The following is a 23480-nucleotide window of genomic DNA, read 5'->3' on the forward strand; positions in this document are numbered from 1 at the left end:
ATCTATCTTTGAAACTTGCCAAAGAAGTTTAATTTCTGAGTCATGTGCTCGGCACACAAGATCTTTTTTTATTTTTAATTTATCCATTTATTTGAATACTTTATTGTGCTGGCAATAATATACAAAACAAACAAAACTTTTTCTAAAGGATAATACAGCACAGAAGCGGCCTTATCACGTATGAGTGATCTCTTCTAGGCAACCAATTTGTTTGTTTCTATTTAGTAGGCTCTTAAAGTACTGGACTGATTTGAATGTTTTTTTTAATTTAAAGCTACTTTATTAGTTAACATAACTTATATTTTATTTCGTTTTTATCCTGGGTCAGCTTTATAGAGCTTTAAATTAAACATAAAAAACAATAAATGACATTTATTAACTTGCGTGCCAATGAAATAGTTTCTTTCATATATGTGGCGACTATTTCATTAATTTTATGTGTTGTCGATTATGAAAGCGCTAACTGATTTATGGGAACATTTTTATTATTTATCTTTGTGAATAACATGAAATTTCTTGTGAAAGTTCTGGAAAAAACTTTATATAGATATATAACTTACAACTTACACCCTTAATATCAGAAGAGAATCTTAATAATTCGGAATTTCCTTATTTAATTTACATCGAACAAAAATTCTATTTTTGTGTTGTTTACTACACGAAGATTTTTCTATAAATAAGTAATATTGAGAAATGAAGGGCGGTAAAGTAAATAAACATTAAATAAATAATGTAAGTAACATTCAAGTAATTAGTCTTACCTATTATATCATACATTTATTTCGTGTCATATTTTTCAAGCGAGCTTTTCCTCGTATTTACTGTTTATCAAAATATAATAACTCCGCTAAGGTGCACTCACACCTTATCTTAAGCTGCCCAATTTCCCAGCCTACTCACGTGCACTTTGACATTTAGACGATTCGGAGGTTCGGAGATCAACAGGTGGTTGTCATGGCAACGGCGGTGGCGGCTCACGACCTTTCCTTATTTCGGTCTTACAGTACCCGTGTATTGGACGTGGGGAAGAATTATAGCGATAACAAAGAGAAATAATTAATTGGTGTTTAATGGAATCATATTCAAATATCAAATGACGTGGGCTAGGTCGACCATTGAACTTGATTCTAAAACGTAAATCTTAGTCGTAGGTAGGTGTGCTACATCATATCAACCTACTAGTTTATCTTTGGAATTCCATTCTGAATTGTTCTAGAATTAAACACGTACATACCTACGGCATACATAATGAAAAAGCCGTTACGAACATAATTGATGAGTCGATGCCTACGTAAATACATACGTCAATATGTCATTATAAAAATAGAAATACGATGTACTGCATCGTCGCGTTACGTAGATTCGAATATGATCAATGTTATTTTTAGCCCAAGCATCGGACGTAACTTCTCTGCTATCTGACCGGGCCGGCGACGTCACGGGCTAATTGTGGCATCACCAAAACGGTATAGCACGAAGGCGGGAGTGATTCAGCGGTGAAAGTGGTAGATGACGCTCGGCGAGCCTCCGTGCCCACGCGCTCGCGAACTGCTATCCTCATTGTGCGTCCCGCGCTTTTCACGCTCGTACCTCGCGCCATTTTCCCGCGCACGTGGGCGACCGGCGAACCGAGTGAGGCCCTCGCGCGCCATTAACGCAGCCGGCTGAATGAACGCCGAACGCGGGCTGCTCGAGCCGTCCATTGATAACGCGCATCGCACGGGGGCGGCCGCCCCGAGCTCTCAATGCGGCGTGACCCGCGCGACGCGACGCGCGTGCGAAACCTGTGTTCATTTAACAGTAGAGATAGTCATAATCTGTGATCGCGTCAATTATCGTTAAGTGTGCGTGTGGCTGTGCGTATGGTGGTGTGCCAAGTGCGGGGATGCGCTCGTGCGATGCTCTGTGCGATCGCGATGCGCCGGCCGGAGGACGAGGAGTTGGGGCGGGACGGCGACGAGTTTGTCGACATCTCGCACATGCAGCTGTTGGTGGAGGCCGGGCCGAGCGGGCTGCACTACGGGGGCCCGCCGCCGCCGCTCGCGCAGCCGCAGCCCTACGTGCAGTCGCCGGCGCCGCCCGCGCCCTCCACCTCCGTCGACGACCTGTTCGCGCTCTACTTCACGCCGGCTACTCACGGTGAGCCGCCGCTACACCTCCCATAGTCTGCTGCTGTTATCAAACAGGACCAATATAGCTATAGAACTAGAATAAGAATGATGGATGAATGCAAACTGGTTATGGGTATGCTAAACATAATATATAGTGTATATTATAAGTATTTACATTTAAAAGCACTTATGCACCTTCATAAAAGTTACAGGATTATGTTATTTAATAAATTCAGTTTCATAAAAATTAATCGCGATCAGCTAAACGCTACATGGAAGAAAATACGCGCCACTAAAACCACGTGTTATGCATTGATATTCGAATTAAGACCTTATTAAACAATACAACTGAAACCAGTTCTACAGCGTATGTGACAGGAAAAGATACCTCATTAGATAAGGAAAACATCATTATACTGTTTATCATTATCACCTTAACGAGGTTAGTGTTATCCTACCTCAAGGAAGGATTTTTTACGAAAACACCTAAAGGTATAATGTAGATATTTATTGACCGAGATGTCCCAACAGACGTTGTTCTGCCCTTGACCATTTTTCGTATTTTCGCTCCATAAGAACCTTGTGCCTTAACAAAAACGTAAAAAAATAAGCAGTAAGGGTAGAGCCATTCTCGAGATTAACACTAAGCAACAGATTTGGCTATTCATTTTTGTTCTATAGAAAATACAGAGAAATAACACAAATTTTACCATCGATAGAAATAACTTTACAATAATTGTGTATGTCCTCTCTCTTGATAACACTGGCTCTACCAATCAAAATGTAAATGTTTCTCTATACTAATAAATATTCATCTACGGAGCGGTACTTGGAATATAGTATGGAGAATGGACAGGACTGCCTCTGAAATAAACAAACAAAGACAGGATAAAAATTATAAAGTCAATACATCACATGCAGTATTCATAATAATTCATAAACTAAAAAATCGATATTTTAATATTTTGCAAACTTCTTAACAATCACATCAAAACCTCAAAGTGAAAATATTTTATGCTTATTTTTTCTTCAAAGATTTCCTTCAAGAGCGACTAGCGCCCATTAAAGTTTTCACTCCATTTTACCTCTTTTAAGTTTTGTTTTCGCGCCAAAAAGAGTCTCAATCCTCCTCTTCTTCTTATTCAATATTCTACCAATTTTAAAAATATAAATTAAGGTTAGACTATCAGAGTCACTTCCAAATTCAATGACTGCTATCCCCACCCTTCTTTGTAAAAAAAATTGTTTCTAAGCAGGTAAATCAACTCTTTTTACAAAGATTAATGAATGCATACAATAATGTAACACAGAATAAAATGCTCAAATGATTACTACATAACTTAGATTTGGTGATGATTTTTGCCCAAAACCGCTCTTATGCGGAATGACCTAAGCCTCGTATTCATGCTTAACATTTGTTGAACAACATTTGATCAACAATGTTGCTGGATACTTTGATCGTTGACGCTCTTTGGACGAGGACATTTCAACACGCGTAATTTACAACAACTGTGTACGCAATGTGGCCAGCAACTTTGCAGCTTCTTGATTCAACTTTGTTTCTTAATAAATGTTTCCCATGAATACGGGGCTAAAATTGACATCTGTAAAGGTTATTTTTGATGAATAGTCCCTGATCGCCTTTTAATTGATTTTTTATACATTTTGCTATGAAAAGCGATATTTACATATTAGGTTAACTGACAGATAAGCTTGTTCAGCATATCTGGAAGCGATGAAAATGGCCATTACAATAATAAATAAAATGTCCGACTTATCTCTTCAGTTATTAAAAATTACCTTATAGTCTAATGTGTATAATAGTGCTAATTATGAAAATTGCTCTATGTAGTGACATAGAACAATAACTTTAAATAGTTTGTTTCATGACATATTCATTTTTATCTCATTAAATCATAAAAGATTGAATTATAAATTAGTTATAGACCTTTTTAAGGTATCCAGAAAGGTTCTCACGTACTGTTCCGTAAGATATAGCTCCTCGTCAGAGTAATGTCGGCCGGAGGTGAAAGCTCATTGATCGTCGTTATACACTGTACGGTTGAATCGAATCCTTCGTAAGGCCTCCGGACTTCCTACAGTTACAGATTTGATTCCGTTTAGATCCAGTTTAAAAATCATATATTAAGGTTATGTACTGGTAGCCATACTTTTGTTAAAACAGTTAAAAGCTGTATCAAATAGTCGTACTGGAATACATTATATTTTTGATATATTTGTTTTATATTTTTCAGTTTCAGTAAACTAATAATATTCACATACCAAATTACACAATAATAGAAAATTTAAAGAAAACTTTGTTTTAAATACAGCATAGTTACACCTTGTTCTCAGACAATTCGTCCGCGTTAAAATGTAGAAGCCCTTCTGGCTAACATTGAGAGACACCACACAAAAAAAGATATTTCGTCATGACATTCTTGCAAAACATCTTTAAGCTTAAATATGCATTATATTAGAATTACTATCAAATAATTTTACCATTGACAGTTGCAATAGCTTATCGAAGCCATAGAGGGAACTAAAAAATACCTCGCGACCGAAGGGTTAAATCATCATAAACAGCCTATGCTTTTTATTCAACGATGCCTGGCCACTTCATAAATGATACGCTGTTGTTATATTTAACTAGATTTCAGCCCGCGACTTCGGCCGCGTTTTCAAAGAAAAACCCGCATAGTTCCCGATCCTGTGGGATTTCTGAGATAAAAAGCTTTTATCTTATTCTGGGTCTTCAGCTACCTACATACTAAATTTCATTGAAGTCAGTTCACTAGTTTTTGTGTGAAAGCTGCGTAACAAACATCCATACATCCATCCTCAGTCTCACAAACTTTCGCATTTATAAAATACTAGCGGTCCGCCCCGGCTTCGCCCGTGGTACATATTTCGCAATAAAAGGTACCTAGCCTATGTTCTTTCTCAGGGTCTTAAGATTGTCTGTGCCAAGTTTCATCAAAATGGGTTTACTTAGATTATTTATTAAGGCTCATTAGCAGCTGTACATTGATGAAATTACATACAAAATACACATAAATTAGAGAACATGATGGACAACCAATAAAAAATAAGCACTGCATGCACTTTGAAAATACGTAACGTGGGTTGAGAGGTTTAAGCGGGAAAGCGTAAAAGACAGACAGACAGAGTTACTTTCGCATTTATAATATTTCGGGATTATAAATGCGAAAGTTTGTACTTGGGATATTCAATCCTACTGCTAATAAGTAGGGTAGAATATCCCAAGTAGTCAACAGATACATAATATTAATAAACCTACCTATAACGATAATCTGCCACTAAAATTCTGAACTTACGCATTACCATGAAACATTCGCATTAACACCGACCTGAACAAGCATTTACAAACTCTGGTCAGCATTCCACATATTATCCTTATCGCACCGGACGTTGATCTGTGTCTGCGGTATGGTATCTGCTCAGCACTGAATGATGTAACTAGACTAATCATATTGTAAAGTGTTAAATAAAAATCAAATTTATTATACAGGGTGTCCCACTATTGGTATACTAAGCGCGAAGTAACTTGTAGTAAATACACTGATCACGTAAAAAAATACTAAAACACCAAAATTACGCTAAAATTTGTTTGCTAAATTTTTGCTTAAAATTAATGTTTTCTTCTCTAGCTTCGCGCAGCCAGCATATAACGCTTCGCTACTGAGTACTGTGAGCATTTTATCTATGAAAACATAATCTTAAACGATAGCTCACGTGCGGATGGCAAAGTTGGGTGGGTTGCTTGTTAGGCGTGTACACAAAGACTTATAAGAATTCATCTATTTGAAAAAAAAATGCGTCTGGAATTTTTTAAGTATTTTTTACGTACCCATTGAGCTTAGAATACCGACGGTGGGACACCCTGTATACAGATATAGATCAACAGATAAAATTAGTTGGTCGTATAAACACAAAATTGTAAATTCAATTATCAAATCTAGTGTCATTTTAAGACACTCAAGACTCTACCTCGATTTGCTATTTTTAAAGTAAGTATAAGTAAGTTCAGAATATATTTATCCATCTCTAAGTTACTAATTATTATATTGGTGATGCAATATGAACATTGAACGTAAAAAAATTGCTACCTAACTTAATTCTATAAAATTTTAAGTAACAGAGTAGATTCTCTGAATAGTTATAAGCCTCTATTTCTATTCACGATTAAGAATTACACAGCCTGTAAATACACGTAATTTGTTTTATTTTAAAATGTATGGTCGTATTCATTTGTTTCTAATTTTATCTGTATTTAATTGAAATTATCTGTTTGGACTTGACAATGGTTATAAAGGATGGTAATAGGTACTTTTAACAAAAAAGTAAGTCATTATAGAAGAATAATTTGAACCCATGGAGGGTTGTCGCGTAAAAACCACAGGACAGTTCTTTGGCATATTATGATAATATATACGTACAGTTACTTACATATTTTGTAAAATTAAATTGTAATGCTGAAATGATTTAAAAGAGCAACTATGGAGTTTCTTGCTTGCTTGAACATATTTGCTCGAAACTAAGCAAATTATCTTATGCCCTTTATATGCTGAGAAAAGTAGCAAACGAGGCAACTCTAATAACTGCGTATCATGCCTATGTGAATTCCATATTACGCTATGGTATAATATTCTGGGGTAATAGTACAGATATAGAAACGGCATTTAAATCACAAAAACGGTGTATAAGAGCTATATCTGGTATAAAGCGAACCGACAGCTGTGCTCCATATTTTAAAAAATTTGTACTTTTGACTCTACCATGTTTATATATATATGAAGTTATAATGTTTGTAAAATCTAATCTAAGTATGTATGACCACTACCAAAGTAAGCGTAATAATCATAAAATATGTATGTTATCTAGTAAAACAAGGCACTTTTCTAAAAGTATTTTTGGAATGGGTCCAATATTGTATAATAAATTGCCTAAGGCAATGGCAGAAATAGGAAATACAGCTCTATTTAAATCTAAATTAAAAGAACTTTTAGTACAGAAATGTTATTATTGTGTAAGGGACTACATTAATGATAAATCACTTGACATTTAATATGTATAATAACTATTGACTTATTGATGTGTATTTTTTTTTATTATTAATGAATTGATAATTTAATAATAATATTGAAATTTAGGATAAAATTATTAATTGTAATTCCATATGCCTTGACGGGTAGAATATGGCTGGATCTCATATTTGTATAACACCTTGTATTGTACCCATGTTCATGGAATAAAATATTTGAATTTGAATTTGAATTTGAATTCTTGCCGGTTCTTCTCCATAGATACTGCTTTCCGAATCGGTGGTAAATGTTAAAATATGTATTGACGTTTCAAAAGTGCTTCTCGAAGAAGTCCAATTGAATAAATAAATGTTTGAATTTGAGTTTGATTAACAGAAATCAACAGTTGCTATTTACTTTTTCAATATTACCAAAACTATAATTTTACGTGACTAAATTAACCTACCTTAGATGAACGTGCATGTGTATTACATGACTAATATATATTTATTAATAGGAATATACAATAAACAAAGAACTTGTCCCATAGTTTCCATAGAAACCAAACTATTTTAAGGATAACTAGATATATTGATGCCCTTTTAGTAAGGATAACGTATTAGCTACTTGTCCTTTCTCTTCAATCTGGATATTTACCTCACATTTCTTATACGCAAATATACGGCCACATCACCGAATGTATTTGGGATTTTTATTAAAGAAAATCGAGTGAATCTTGTTTTATGCTTTCGATAAGAGTAAATATAGGTAGGTAGAATTTTTCTAAATTCATACAACATATTAAAGTTAACTAATAGTTTATTACTAAAAATATCAGGCTATGCCCATCAAATGGAGCAGTAGTGAAAAATGTTATTTTTGATACCTAGTTTTTATGATACCAATAACCCATGTATTAAACTGGCAATTTTTTCAATAGAAAAATTACCGGTGATTCGCTAACTAAAGCAATGTAACAGGCAGACAATTAGACTTTTAGTTTGTTATAACTTTTCTTACCTTAGTGGCAATATAAAGTTTATTTATTACATATAGTTTACAGACATCCACGTGCCTTCTTTGAACAACTGCTGGCATCACAGGATTGGCTAACTCTTCTCTTTTACTAAAAAAGATAAATGTTTAAGCTGCCTCATGGCTACGCTCACAGCTTCATTCAAAATATCGGACACTACTTATAGCCTATCTCTATGTCTAATTTCTATCCAAAATGAATCCATCATATCTTTCAAATAACAAATAACAAATTTAAACTAAATAAGAAACGAAAAACTCATATAACATAATATTATCTGTCATCTGGGGGGTAACCGGCACCTCTTATAGCAAGCTTATTATAATATTACTGTACTGTACGTTTAAATATAAGCATTTAAGCATCCGCACTTACGTCGTTTGTTTACATTTCACGAGAAAACAGATTTAAGTATCATCAAAATAATTTTTACATAATATTATGTTTTTATCACAAATTTTAATGACTTATGAAACATTGTTTTCCTTTAACCGTACACCTATTCTGAAAATCAATAACACTAGAACCCATAAAGAAATCTAAATATAAACGAAACCTACTTTGTCCATAAGAGCTTTCGACTAAACACAAGTTAATCTTATTAGCTAGCTATTAGTACTTGAAAAGAGGAGGAGTTATGAAAAACTGCTAGCGTGTGATTGGTTCTAGTAAATATTTTCTCTTTTGCGAAACCGTTGTACGAAATTATCAGCCAATGAGGTTCGGTCAAACGGGATTTTATATTTCGATTCTGTTATTTACGCGAACTATGGTTCGCAAGACGTGTAGGTTGCTAATCTAGATACGTTCTTAATTCTGTTTTTGTGTTTGCCTTTCAATATGAACATAGTAGTCGTATAAACTTTATTATAAAATTTCACAAAAAACAAAAGACCGTTATAAATTATAATAATGAATGAATGACAGTATGGTTTTATATTATGTAACAAAATATTACAAACTATTTTATTAATAGTAGTAGAAAAACACGAGAATAAGTTTAGAAACCAATAGTTTAAACGTTGCACAGATTCTCAAAAAGCTCTGCCAGCAAAAAATTGATAAAAAATAAAATTAGTTATGTTCACAGAGATAACATAGTCCTGCATTGAAACAGCACGGAACACTGGCAGAAATCAGAATACATCGATGGCATAATTATAAAAAAAATGTTATGTGGTTTTATGAAACCACGGTAAAAGTGAAACTTTTTTTCACACTATAGACATTTAACTAAAAATTATCGTATTTGTACGATAATTATCGTACGTATCGTGCGTCACGCGACATGCGCTACACAGACCAAAAAATTTGAGACGATGTAAAAGTTTCACTTTAAAAATCAAAAGAAAAATATTTAAATTGAATTCCATTTTCAAACACAAAATATAAAAGTTTGCCTACGCTGCGCCTACGCCATATCAGCTTATCAATCCTTTGTTTCAAACTTCCAAAGCATGATATAAATAGCAAGCAATCAGTAAAGAAATATCTGTTACCATGTCGAAATGACACAGATGCCAATTAACTTTTTCATTTTGACTGTATCCAGTTAGCGACAACTTATAAATAGAATCGAATAATTTGAATGACAAATTGATCACAATGTTTCAGTAATCTAATTACCTATAATGAAAAACATGCAAATAAAAAAAATTATTAAATATTATACAAAATATTATAGCTTGTATAACGTTTTATTTTTTGAAAAGCTTTTTAGCTTAGCTACACCTGTAACCAATTCCCTATGCAAGAATTTCATGAGTGTTCGTGTTTTTTAACTAGGTAAGTATATTAATTATTTTAACAAATAAGTTCAAAAGACAGTTCATAAATATTTAATACCTATTTATCTTATGATCATTATCTTTCTTATGATAAAAATTTAAACAGGTAAATAGAAAATAAAACACCACATACAAGAATCATGTTTTTATTAAAAAAATAGTTTACTGAATCATAAGCATACATTCAGACATTTCCAAACACAAAAGCCACGTTCACATGTATTATCATAGAGATAATATTAATACGTATGGAGGAGACAGGAGACACCACGAGCAAAATCTGTGCGCCATTTTTTGCTCTAAGTTTTAAAATCGTAAAAAAGTTTTAAAATCTAGTTAAGTACTTAGTACTTACCGATGAAAAGTTATTCCTTTGCACTTTTCCGTATTATTTGTATTATTTGTGCACACGTAGGCATATTTGATGCGTTTCACTTTAAAACAAATAAAAAATGAGCGGGCAGTTAAGCCATATAGCTTATGGTGAGCGGAACATAAGTGATGTAGGCGGTGTCGTCTCCATATGTATATCTCAATGTGTATTATGTTTATTTAGTAGTCCTCACGTACCAAGCATTCACTCCTAGTTGCTCCAATTCGCGGCACATCAAAGCAATCAGAAGCACAGTTAACATGCAATAGCATCACAAAGCACCCAAAGATGGCGGGTGTCACGTAAGAGCGCGTCAAAAAAGGCGCATCCCACGCGTCATGCGTCACTTTGGGCGCGTCGGCGCGTCAGAGGAGCCCACATAGAGCATTACACCTTGCCCCAAGATGACCGATACGGCTTTGATACGCCGCGTGGTAGCCGCACGTGCTTTGTACCACCGCGTGATCTTGATGCCTGAGAGGAAAAGCCTGCGGTTAAACAAAGCTGGAACACTAGGTAATTATGTAATCTGTAAAGAGACGTTTTGTTACTCAGGCAATATACAACGCTAAGCTCAAACTCAATCATTTATTTATTCAATTAGGTTTCTACTACATTTTTGAAACATATTTTTACCATTTACCATCGATTCGGAAAGCATTTGTGTAGAAAAACCGGCAAGACACTCCATACTTGCTCTTTTAAAATCATGTCAATGTTATATTGTAATTTTATATAATACTAGCTTCCGCCCGCGACTCCGTCCGCGCGGATGTCGGTCTTCGCGTGGATGGTTTATTTCTCCATTTTGAGTAACTCTGACAATTAAACATCTTATAAATATCTATTGGACCCAAATACGGCTAGGCCTATAATAATACGCAACGTGTGTTCGCGGTTCTACAGAACAACGTCTATAAAACTGAAAAGTTAAGATTAATTTTTTTCTACGTATTTTTCCAGGATAAAAAGTATCCTATTTTACGCCCAGGATAATAAGGTATAATTATACCAAGTTTCATCGAAATCGAACCGTTAGTTTTCACGTGATGCCTTCACATACAGACAGACAGACAGACAGACAGACAGACAGACAGACAGACAGACAAAAAATTTTTTAATCACATATTTGGGTTTGGTATCGATCCAGTAACACCCCCTGGTATTTATTTTTTCAATATTTTCAATGTACAGAATTGACCCTTCTACAGATTTATTATATGTATAGATTTAACTACATATTATATAAATGAATAAAAAATCGTTTATTTTCCACCATTGTTTGCTACATACATTTAATGACCCAGGCTATGTGCCTGTGTTCATACTAATCTGGGGGCACGGTAGTGCCCCCGCCAAGACGACGAGCCAAGCGAACAAGCGAAGCGCACGGGCACTACCTACCTTTTCTCGAAGCGCTTCGACGTTTTTTTGAACCCTCATAACTTGGGTTTGGATTATGCTAGATCAACAAAATTTTCGGGATATATTGTCAATAGCGGACTTATTGAACATATTAAGTTTTAATTACATTAGCTTTAATACTTCAGATTTTATTTATATCTAAAAAACGCTAATTTCGTCACTGACTCACTGATGATCATCAAAATTCTTAAGGTATTTCCTAATGCCCTAGAAAGCTGAAATTTTGTATGTAAGCTAGTATTAGCCCACAAACAACAAAAAAATTATAAAACTTGTAACTTTCATACGATGGGAGTTTGTATGAGACCTGTAATTTTAAATAAAATTTTGATGACGCTAGAGGTCTAATCTAATAATCTAAAACTTGGTTCCCCTAGATATATATATGTATAGGTACTCCTTGTTAAAAAAAAATTAAAACTTTAATCGACATATAAAATTTTGTTACAAACAACTTACAAAAAGAAATGAAATCCCACCAAAAACATTTACATGTAAAATGTTGCCAAGACGAGCCCATATGATTCGCACTGTCAAAAAGTTATCAGATCTCATGTAGAGCCAAGCTTCTAACACTACACGCCCTAACTCTACAAGGCCTAACTTCACAAACTCTACACCTTAGTCAAAATATGTGGCTTGGCCGTTCGTTACTACAAGAACTATTGTATAACACAAAAGTAATGAACAGTGAATTAATTTTTCACCTTACGCCTATGTGAATGTAGCGAAATGGCCAAGCCACATATTTTGACTAAGGTGTAGAGTTTGTGAAGTTAGGCATTGTAGAGTTAGGGCGTGTAGTGTTAGAAGCTTGGCTCTACATGAGATCTGATAACTTTTTGACAGTGCGAGTCATATGGGCTCGTCTTGGCAACATTTTACGTGTAAATGTTTTTGGTGGGATTTATATTACACTATTACAATGGCGTATACACGAGATCATTCAGCTAATTAGACATAATTTACATATCATAATAATGATGCCAAAGCACTGTACAGTGGCTCTTTAAACATACTATCTATTTATTTACATTTACTTATTGTTATTGTCTATTTGTCGTGAAACGTCTTTGAGATCGGTAGTTACCATACACGGGTTTCATTTCAGAGAACCTGACAATAATAACTACAGAACAATTCGTAGAATAAAGTTATTCATATATCATAGGCGTACATAGACAGTTTTCTGATATGAAAATATTTAGAACTAGCTTCCGCCCGCGACTCCGTCCGCGCGGATGTCGGTCTTCGCGTGGATGGTTATTTCTCCATTTTGAGTACCTCATTCAATAACATCTTATAAATATCTATTGGACCCAATTCCCAAATACGGCTAGGCCTATAATAATACGCAACGTGTGTTCGCGGTTCTACGGAACAACGTCTATGGATAAAACTGAAAAATTAAGATTAATTTTTTTCTACGTATTTTTCCAGGATAAAAAGTATCCTATTTTACGCCCAGGATAATAAGGTATAATAGGCATGACGACAGTATCCATAAATGATCGTATTAGTGTTTTTAAGGGAAAATGTATAATAAATAAATTAAATATAGTGACTTAAAAATCTAAAAAACATTAAGATTAATGAGATTATCAATAAAATAAAACATTGAAATTCTGCAGTTGGCCATTTTGACTAAAACACGCGTGACGTCACGCTTACGTAAACAACTCACGTCAGATGTATTTTGTTGTTATGAATATGTTGAGAATACGCATTTTTATTTATTTTCTATTGTTTCACGTATGCTTTATCGACTCAGAACTGAAATATAATTGCGAATTCACGAAAACGTGGTTTCGGGGTTCTCCGCGCCAACTTTATACAATCATTTCTTATTATTTTCTCGCTTGAAATAATTACTAACACATTTTTGAGCATTATTTTTATGTGGATTCACACTGCAATACTGCACACCACTTATAAACTTTGAAATTCGTTTCTATAACACATATTAAATAAATATTTTTTTTAATTTTCTTCGCAATGCGTACAAATAATTACGTATTTACTAAAGAGTGACGTCACGCTTACGCCATGACACCTGCGAGCTGTTTTGGCACAGTTAATAAATATTTTTTGAAAAATGGCTTTTATCTTCGTTAAATTTAAGTATATTACCGAAATATAGGGTTTTTCTTGTATAGTAAACGTATACACACATTATGGAAGAGGATTTCTAAATCTTTCGTCATGCCTATTATACCAAGTTTCATCGAAATCGAACCGCTAGTTTTCACGTGATGCCTTCACATACAGACAGACAGACAGACAGACAAAAATTTTTTTAATCACATATTTGGGTTTGGTATCGATCCAGTAACACCCCCTGCTATTTATTTTTTCAATATTTTCAATGTACAGAATTGACCCTTCTACAGATTTATTATATGTATAGATGAAGTAGATCTGGGTTTCTTTAAATATTTAACACTAAAAGCGACTTGCTGACAAATGTTACACATTAAAATCAATAGTCATGTGCCGACAAAACTTCACAAGATTTTTAAAGGTTCTGAGTTTAATTATTTATCTGTTCTTTGTTGCATTTATGAAATAGAGAAAATACAAACAGATAGATAGAACTTATCTACTTTAGATGGTAAAAGCTCCTTTAACTTTTTACATTTTAAAAACTATGATTTTGCTCTACTATCTCAAAAAACAAAACACAAACAAATCTATCCAAAGACCAATTTCTGTGATTTTTCACCCATGAAAATTGAGTCGATTAAGTCAGCAACCATTGTCTGTTTACGCGATAGTTGGATTCAATACGCATTGTTTATGCAGACCGCACCTGCAACCCGCGCTCAATGACATAGAACAATCGCGATCATTAGGGACCATTGACATTCGTCTTGTCTCACTTGATACTTCTCAAACTTTGTAATATATAATGTAAGATATAAAGGATAATGAAGTTTCGAAGGTTCCCTGTAAAACATGTATCTGCATTTAAAATTTATTGTTTATTTTTAGTATTCCTAGAAACGTTCAGATAAGAAGTTAATTTAATTTTAAAAACACGCAAAGGATACAATCTTGAAAGTTCTTTGGCATATTATGATATATTATGTTGTTAGATATAAGTTACTTTTTAAGTAAAATTAAATTATTATATTGACATGATTTTAAAAGAGCAATTATGGAGTTTCTTGCTGGTTCTTCTCCATAGATACGGCTTTCCGAATCGGTGGTAAATGTTAAAAATATGTAATGACGATTCGAAAGTGTTTCTAAAAGAAGTCTATTCGAGTAAATAAATGTTTGAGTTTGAGTTGAGGTTTGAAACAATGTCTTGTAATTTTTTATTTTAGATAAGCAGTTGAACCTCATAATATTTAGAATTGGTAAATAGAAAAGGCAAAATAACATTATGAATTCATCTTATGGGAGAAGGATTAAATCACTACATACCTAGTATAAAACAAAGTCGCTTTCTCTGTCCCTATGTCCCTATGTCGCTTTGCAACGGATTTTAATGCGGTTTTTTTTTAATAGATAAAGTGATTCAAGAAGAAGGTTTTAGTATATAATTTATTCAAAGCGGGCGAATTCGCGGGCGGTAAGCTAGTAAACAATAATTTTAACGTTGAAATAAGATTTTGATAAAATCCACAAATAAAATCACAATGATCAAATTTGGATTTTATCAAAATCTGATTTTGAATTTGATTGATCAAATTTGATTTCCACACAAATGTAATATTTGAAAATCCCTGACCAATCCACAAACATTGAGCAAGTTAGGTAATTTAAAAGTCGATAAATTATTGCTAATGCCCAATTTGTGGGCTAACAATAGTCGTTCCCGCAATTACTTAAACGTTGTACTGATACGATCTATGAAATGTTGTCTCACTACAGTAACACAAGATCTGACAACTTAGAATTTAAGCTTTTCTCATAGAATTTTGTATCAATTGTGAACAAGATAATTTCGTATTAGAAATCACTTAAGAGTATAACTATTACCCGGTTTAGACACTATTATTGTAAAGGATATTATAAATAGTATGTTTCATACATTACATAAACATTTCATACATGTTAGGTATTTATATTATTGTATATCGTACAATGCAATGAGCGCGTGCCGCGTGTAGATAAACTGCTCTGTAAAATGTGATAATAATTAATATGAAAATAAAGTTATAATTTAATATCTATTTCACTAATTTAGCAAAGAAATGCAGCACTAACCATAACAACAGAGAGCTGCGCAATTTCAATTATTGCAACAGTGAAGCCGAAGCTTATCTTTAGTAAGGATAAGGATACGCAAAGCTCTTTAAAAAAGTTGATTTTTATGATCTTACTTTAGAAACTAAATAATACGGGGTTTTATTAATTGTACACTTTAACACTTTTCAAACACAGCCCACGTGGCACATCTTTGGCAGACATAAAATAACCGCGTAAAATCAAAACAAGTGAACACTATCTGTAATTTCGCTTGAATCCCATCAATCCACATCAATCAGTTCCAACGACCGCTGCATAAATAAAAATAAGATTGCTTTAACAAAAGGTTACAGTATGAGTCACAAATGTTATTCAAGCGGCGTACGGAGTTTAGCAAATGTGAGCATAAAATATTCACGTCACTTTGAGATCTACTTATCTCCGACCGGAAGACGGTGGCAAACGTTTTGTTCTAAATCAGTGTACGGTTCGCAAATAAAGTGTATATTATATGACATATGTTTATGTGAATGGGCGTAGGATAATTGTAGTTTTGTAGGGATTAGTCTGTACAACAATAAATACTGTCCGAATAGTATACTAAATACAATGTAGAGCATTAACAAGATATCGAAAAATTGCAAAGGAAAATTGTAGTCATTACAATTAAAAAAAGTTCAAATTTTTAGTTTCTGTGTTTAGTGTGTTCGAATTGGCAGCCAACAATATTGAAACTGTTTACAACATAGCACACGTATCGCGTCGAGTTTGATATTAGAGATTGATCATTGGCAGATTAAATATAATAGAGTCGGCCCAATTGACTATGTCGGAGATAGAACGCTATTTTATTGGCACGCGCATAAAATATTCTTCATTGTTAATATGAAAGCACGCCCATTATATCATATTGTCACCAACAAGAGCGCAGATTGCTATATTCCTGAATGTATGTTTTGCATATTGAATCAATAAGATGAATGTATTATTGAATAAAAATACTTTGCAAGAGAGGATATTTTAATGACATTATAAACAGTTATTACTTATTAATAAAACATTTCGTCTAGTAAGTTTCTAGCAATAACTGCGGTACCTAGTACCTACTAATAGGGCTATTTCGATTTTTTATAAGTAAGTATGGATGAACTATCATATGGTGTTCCATCAGTCTATCACTTAAGAGTATAAAATATTTTAGTATACCTCAATCTTATCTATGTTATTTACAAAAAAAGAGTAAAAATCGGCCAAAGACTGGACACGATAGATTTATTCCCATAAGTAGATAGAAGGATATATAAATCATTAGTCAGCATTATTTCATAGAATTAGACACACGTCAATCGTTCCAAAAAGTTTTGCTAGTTACAATATACTAAGTAAACTAATAGTGTTTAAAAATATTTTTAATCTGTTAATTCAACATAAAACGAAATAAAGCACAGAGTACAGATGGTACAGAATTCAGATACTATCGCAAGCATTCCGGCTCGCACGTGACAGACAAACGGCTACCGTGTCCGTGATCACTGTATACAGATGTAGGTATGTATGGAGTTGATCCTTCTTCCTGTTGATGTAACTGTAAGTTTGGTAAGAAGTTTGAAGTAAAAAGTGTTATTGAGTGAAATCTAATATTATAAGGGTGAAGAGTTTAGTTTGAACGCGCTAATCTCAGGAACTACTGGTCCGATTTGAAAAATACTTTCGGTTTTAGATAGCCCTTATATCTAGTAAGGCTATAGGCTATAAATAATCACGCTAAGACCAACAGGAGCGGAGCAATGCGGGTAAAACCGCGTGGCATAGCTATCTACACTCTACCTACTTAGTATTGTTGAAATTTTAATTTAGGTTTGTAATATTGCTATCCCAAACTGACTTAATATAGGTAGACCGTAGAAGGTACTTTCCATGTAGTAGAGTCATCAATTCATGAAATTATCTGATTTTATAATGTTGGTTATAGTCTTAGTATTGCTGTCTTATTTTATGACCTTCGGTACGTTGTAAATGTACTAAATAAAATGAAACTTCTTGTAACGTATTTTATAAATCCAAAGTAGCTTTTCTATTAAAATTACAAGATTAATAATAGTCTTATTATCCACAAACGCAATTCAAATTAGCATATCTTTAAACGAAACAGAATAACAAACGCACAGACATTATTCAGCCAAAACCTTAATCTTGTAAGATTTTTTACTGAAAATTTTATTTAATTTGTCGTCTAAATTTAATAGCGTATGGTAGAACGACTGGAGTTGTGCCAAAATTCGTCACATTTCGAGTTTTGTGCAATCGTCCTATTTTTTTAAACTATAAGCGTCGCGGCGGGAGTTCACGCGCTCAGAAATAAATACCAACACGAATGTTTGTTAGATTAATCGTGTTCACCTGTTAGGAATTGTGGCATTTGTACAACAATATACTTTTATTGTGGTATAAATACTAGTCGTAGGACTATTTGTTTCTGCAATTTGTTACTCTAATAACATGCGATTTTGATTGTCTCATGTAGAGTACACGAAAAATTTTATTTTTCAATACATAGTTTGTAGAAACTTCAAGAAGTATTTTTCTATCACAATTTTAAAAGTAAATGTAAAAGTAAAACCATTGTTTTAATTTCTTTACCGAGAACTTGTTGACAACTTAGCAAAATATATTTTATTACGATTCAGGACCATTCGATTTCAAGGTTAAGGATTTTTAATGCAGTCAATAGAATGCAATTAATTATAGAGTTTTGTACAAACTTATGGAAAAGGTAGAAAAGAAATAGGTTAGAAATTACAACTAATAAAACAGAGCTTTTTATTCATTATTTAAACTTAGGTTACTCAAAACTGTACATATATTCACCTTGAAAGATTTCATATTATATTCCTGTCAAAACACAACCTTGTATAACACATCCACTTAAAACACAAAGCAGAATTCACTTCAATTTGAACGCCAATCAGTCACAGCATCAGACAAAGCAAGTGTTCATTAATTCATCAAGTAATTAACTGTCGCGTGCCCTCATTGAATCATCACTAATGTAATATACAGGCTAATAGAAAAAAAGCGGATACTCTAATTGATGGCGGACCCTGACCGGTCAATGCAGTTTCGACACGTCGTATGACATGTCTTGTGGATAGCGGTCTATACATCTTGACTTATAATATGATGCTAGTAATTTGTTGAAGGTTGGTACATTGACTTAGCTTTTAAAATTTACTTTATTTTGACGTGCAAACTCAATGAATAGAATTTATCAAAACATAATTATTTTTTTTTATAATTTGTGTGTTGAGTCGCCATTTATTGCTTACCTACTTGTATTGGACCTCTTGTATTTGCAATTTGGTCCTCTCAATATGAATATACTGCCATTGCTGCATAAGCCAAACCAATAAACTCATAAAATTTCTTCCATAAGTATGTAATTTGGTTTGAGAACAATCCATTATGTAACTTGACTCAAATCTAGCAATAACCATACTGAATAGCTATGCTAATTCCATTTTCATGTAATCCATATACCTACAATTGCCTTAATGTAATTGTCCACAAAACACATAAAAAGAACATAATATGCCAAATACAACGGGAAAACATTCCTATACATAAGAAACTTTAACTAAGTACCTATTAACTCTAGATGCAACAAGTCTCGAACATTCTTTGTAGTTAACAATGGTGGCACTATGTAGAAACGATTGGACTGTTAAAAGCCTATAAAGGCCAGTTTAAAAGGTGGAAAGCATTGCTTTAATCAGGGGGACACTTTTACTTCACTCCTGTTCATGTTACAATTTAAATAAATTGTTTCCTTCTGCATTATGAAGGGCAAGGTCCGAGGTAACGTTCTTTTATTGTTCTTTAGCTCATTCATAATTATTACAAAAGTCTTATTTTACACTATCGTGCAACAGGCAGTTGCCATTTTCAAGTTCTTCAAAATTTATATTCTCGTCAAAAGTATCCAATAGGTAGAAATAACTACAGTAGTAGAGTTTACACTTATTTTTATAATAGACCGCCAGAAAGTCATTTGCACTGTTTGAAAACCAAACTGAACATTACAAGACACACGAAATACCGATACTCTACTACCATTACTCCACATAACTGCAACAAAGACGTGACCAGGCGGACCCTTACGACACATATATTTACGGGCACAAGTAATTGCGGTCAGGACCCCGACACGCTCATCTAATTAGAGCCGTCTGCGAGCGCGTCTAATGTGACCAAAATGACGGTTCATTAGGTTATGCAGCTGACTGCGAGATACGCGAAGTGTATTGTTTTCTTTTGTTTGTTGTAGTGTCAAATATATTTTCTAGATCCCTAACGGGACTGGGAGGCTCGTGTCTCTGCAGTGGGAACATTATATGGCTGATGAAGGTGATATTTTTAAGTTGTATTTCATAGCTGGTCTAAATCACGTTACCAACAATAGGTTTTATATTAACACCTATAATAGGTAATAGTTACATTGATATAATTAATAAAAACGAAAAAACAAAAGGAACGAAGAAATTAGTTCTAAATAAGAGTAACAATAAGGATCATATTTTGCTAATAAGACAGTGAATTTAAATAGTATATTTACTGTAGCCTTCATAGTTCGCAATACAACAGTTATTTTCAATTAGGTATATCAGAACAAATTTTAATACGAAAACACATTTACACATGTTATATTACTATTTACTAATAATGAACAGACATTATGTCTTAATACTACATAATAAACAGCGCCCTAAAATTTCCATTGTATCGTAAATATTGCACACATTATGAGCATGTGCAATTAATTTATGTCAGCAATAAATGGACTTCATAACATTATACCAGAAGTAATCTGTGGCTAATTGACGATACGCTCGAACTACGCAACTGTAATAAAATCTAGTGCTGAATATAATATTTTGTTTAATAATATTGCAGAAATCACAACTCCTGTTACATTGTTAAACACGTATCCATATCCATATTAATCCATATTATTAATATTATAAATTCGAAAGTAACTCTGTCTGTCTGTCTGTCTGTTACTCAATCACGCCTAAACTACTGAACCAATTTGCATGAAATTTGGTATAGAGATATTTTGATACCCGAGAAAGGACATAGGCTACCTTTAATTGCGAAATATGAACCACGGGCGAAGCCGGGGCGGACCACTAGTTGTCAATAAAAACGAAGTAATGAAATTGATACTTCAAAGATACAAGAATCAGTCTCTATTGAAAAAACAAGCTATATATACCCTCTACAGATTTAATTTTTCGGAAAAGAATAATTAAGAAAAACTACACAAAGACAAAGTCGTACAAAAATCTTTACTTAAACTTCAATACATATTCCTACAAACCAAGACTAGGCATATTCGAATGATTTGACGTTGATTCGTACTGTATATCAAACTGACAGGCCGCAAGTCCGCCGACGACAAATGCTATTGTAATCCAACATTGATTTACACAATATTATTGTAGCAGAATACATTTCAGTCATACTACAAGTTTTAGTTGGAGATCTGTCTGGCCACGTCGTCTGTTTAAATAAACCCCTTTGCATTGAAGAATATTTTGTGGTGTAAATAACTTTTTCTGCTACTTTTAAGCATCACAGTTCATACCATTTTTGTCAGAAAATTTCTCGTAAATTCTAGTTCGTAGTTATTAGAGTATAGTATGTGATTTCAATAGTTTGTGTATTATAGATAGATTCACATAATTGTTAATAAATTCCGCATGAATGGATCTGGCAAATAATTTGTACAAATGATGTGGCGTTAACATTGTATAAGGTAAAAACTTGGTAAAAAGTAAAAACATCGCAATCGAGCTACTTATCAGTCACGCGTTTTTTCAACATCAAACGTGTCAAATCACTAAAATCAAAAACAAATATTACTAACTCTATCAAAACAAGAGTGGGTGGTATCGCCAAATATGTACATTTTATGTCGGTTTTGCGCACGGAATCGTTAATAAAAAATAATACACTAAATCCAAAGACGATTTTAGAAGCATATGGTTGTGTGTTGGCGGGCTCTAATCCGTGTTAGCAAAACTTGCAGGCCTTACCTTGACTCCTACGCTATAATGAGCAACTAATGTTACTTAGTAAGGACGAATGAAAATTATAACTAGCTGTCTCGACGTGAAAGTTTGACTATGAATGAATAAGCCTATTGTGCTAGATAAAATACAGAATACAACTTAAATTACAGCTTATGATGGGCAAAAGCTCTTATCGATATAAGCTATCTCTACCAACCCGATTTAAAGGATATATCGCTTCAGAAAGTCTACAAAATAATAGAGATAACTTATACACATCTTATAAACATTGTTAGATATAACTTCATATAAAGAAAAGAAGTCTATGAGAAATAAAAATCAGTAAACCATGTTATGAACTCATTCATACTTCATGATCTATATCGTAATTCGTAAATTATAATATAAGTTTAATAACCTTTACAAATCCCTCAGGATTCCGATCAAACTATACGGCCAAATCAACCCTAAATCTATAAAACCACGTGATAATCACATCTGGCTAATTGCTAACATTTGAAGAAAAGGCATGAATGAAACGCGCGCCGCCCACGACGGCTCCATTCATACTGAGCGGCCCTGCGCCTCAATGCCGACCCACTAACATACGTAACCTTACACACACTACGATTTTCAATTAATACTTACGTAATCGTTTTTTAATTGTGCGCTTCATTGGGGAATTGGGATGTGGTTTTTGCAAGCTACTGTTTGGATTGAGTTACGGAAGATACGAATCATGGCTACTGGATTTAGAAGTCGATTCTTGTTGCGGATGTTAAAAGGCAATTGTTACGTGCAAATATAACTGTGCAACTAAAATTATTTCTTGTACTTATGTCATAGATTGATAGATACCATTCAAATACAAATTTATCTCGAATAAATTATAAGTTACTCTAAGTCACTGGACAAATTTGAATGACCCACGTAGGTACCTACATCAATTTTGAAGCTTCATTGTTCATCTGATTTCAAAATTTACCTAATTATTTATCAAAATGTTGGTGTCTGCAGTTCAATAGCGAGTGAAAAATTACCTAGGCTTCTTATTTTTATCTTATAAGTATATCTTATTTTAAGGATAAACATAACAAAAATCTAAATGCATTTTATAAAGAGATATATCAGAGTTATGAATAAGAGAGATGAAGATAAAAGGATGTATCCTGTCCAGCGACGGCGTTTTGTGTGACATGATTCATAACAAAACCTGTTTTTATCTTATATTAAAGTCACTCATAATTTGCTTCGTCTTTCTTCTATTTATATTCACATTAGCCATATTATAGTAACGGTCGAGATCAAAAACCTAATACTGAATTCATTTTATTAATACAGTCATTTCAATGACATCTTGTATAACTGGCGCGTGTGTCAATTTCACCGCAAGTATTCACAATTCTACTCTTTGTTTTGTTTATTTTATTATACG

The 23480-nt window shown here is 33.5% G+C and overlaps 1 protein-coding gene across 1 annotated transcript in view; it reads left to right on the forward strand.

The window, feature by feature from the left end:
* The first annotated feature begins 1596 nt into the window (after nt 1–1596).
* LOC123696741 (early growth response protein 3-like) overlaps nt 1597–23480 on the forward strand; it is a 42520-nt gene continuing 20636 nt past the window's right edge. Inside the window, exon 1 of the mRNA XM_045643103.1 lies at nt 1597–2139. Within this exon, the coding sequence (XP_045499059.1) occupies nt 1863–2139 (277 nt within the window). The 5' untranslated portion in view covers nt 1597–1862. The remainder of the gene's footprint in view (nt 2140–23480) is intronic.

The sequence above is a fragment of the Colias croceus genome, chromosome 13 (assembly GCF_905220415.1).
Source record: "Colias croceus chromosome 13, ilColCroc2.1".
Lineage (NCBI taxonomy): Eukaryota > Metazoa > Arthropoda > Insecta > Lepidoptera > Pieridae > Colias > Colias croceus.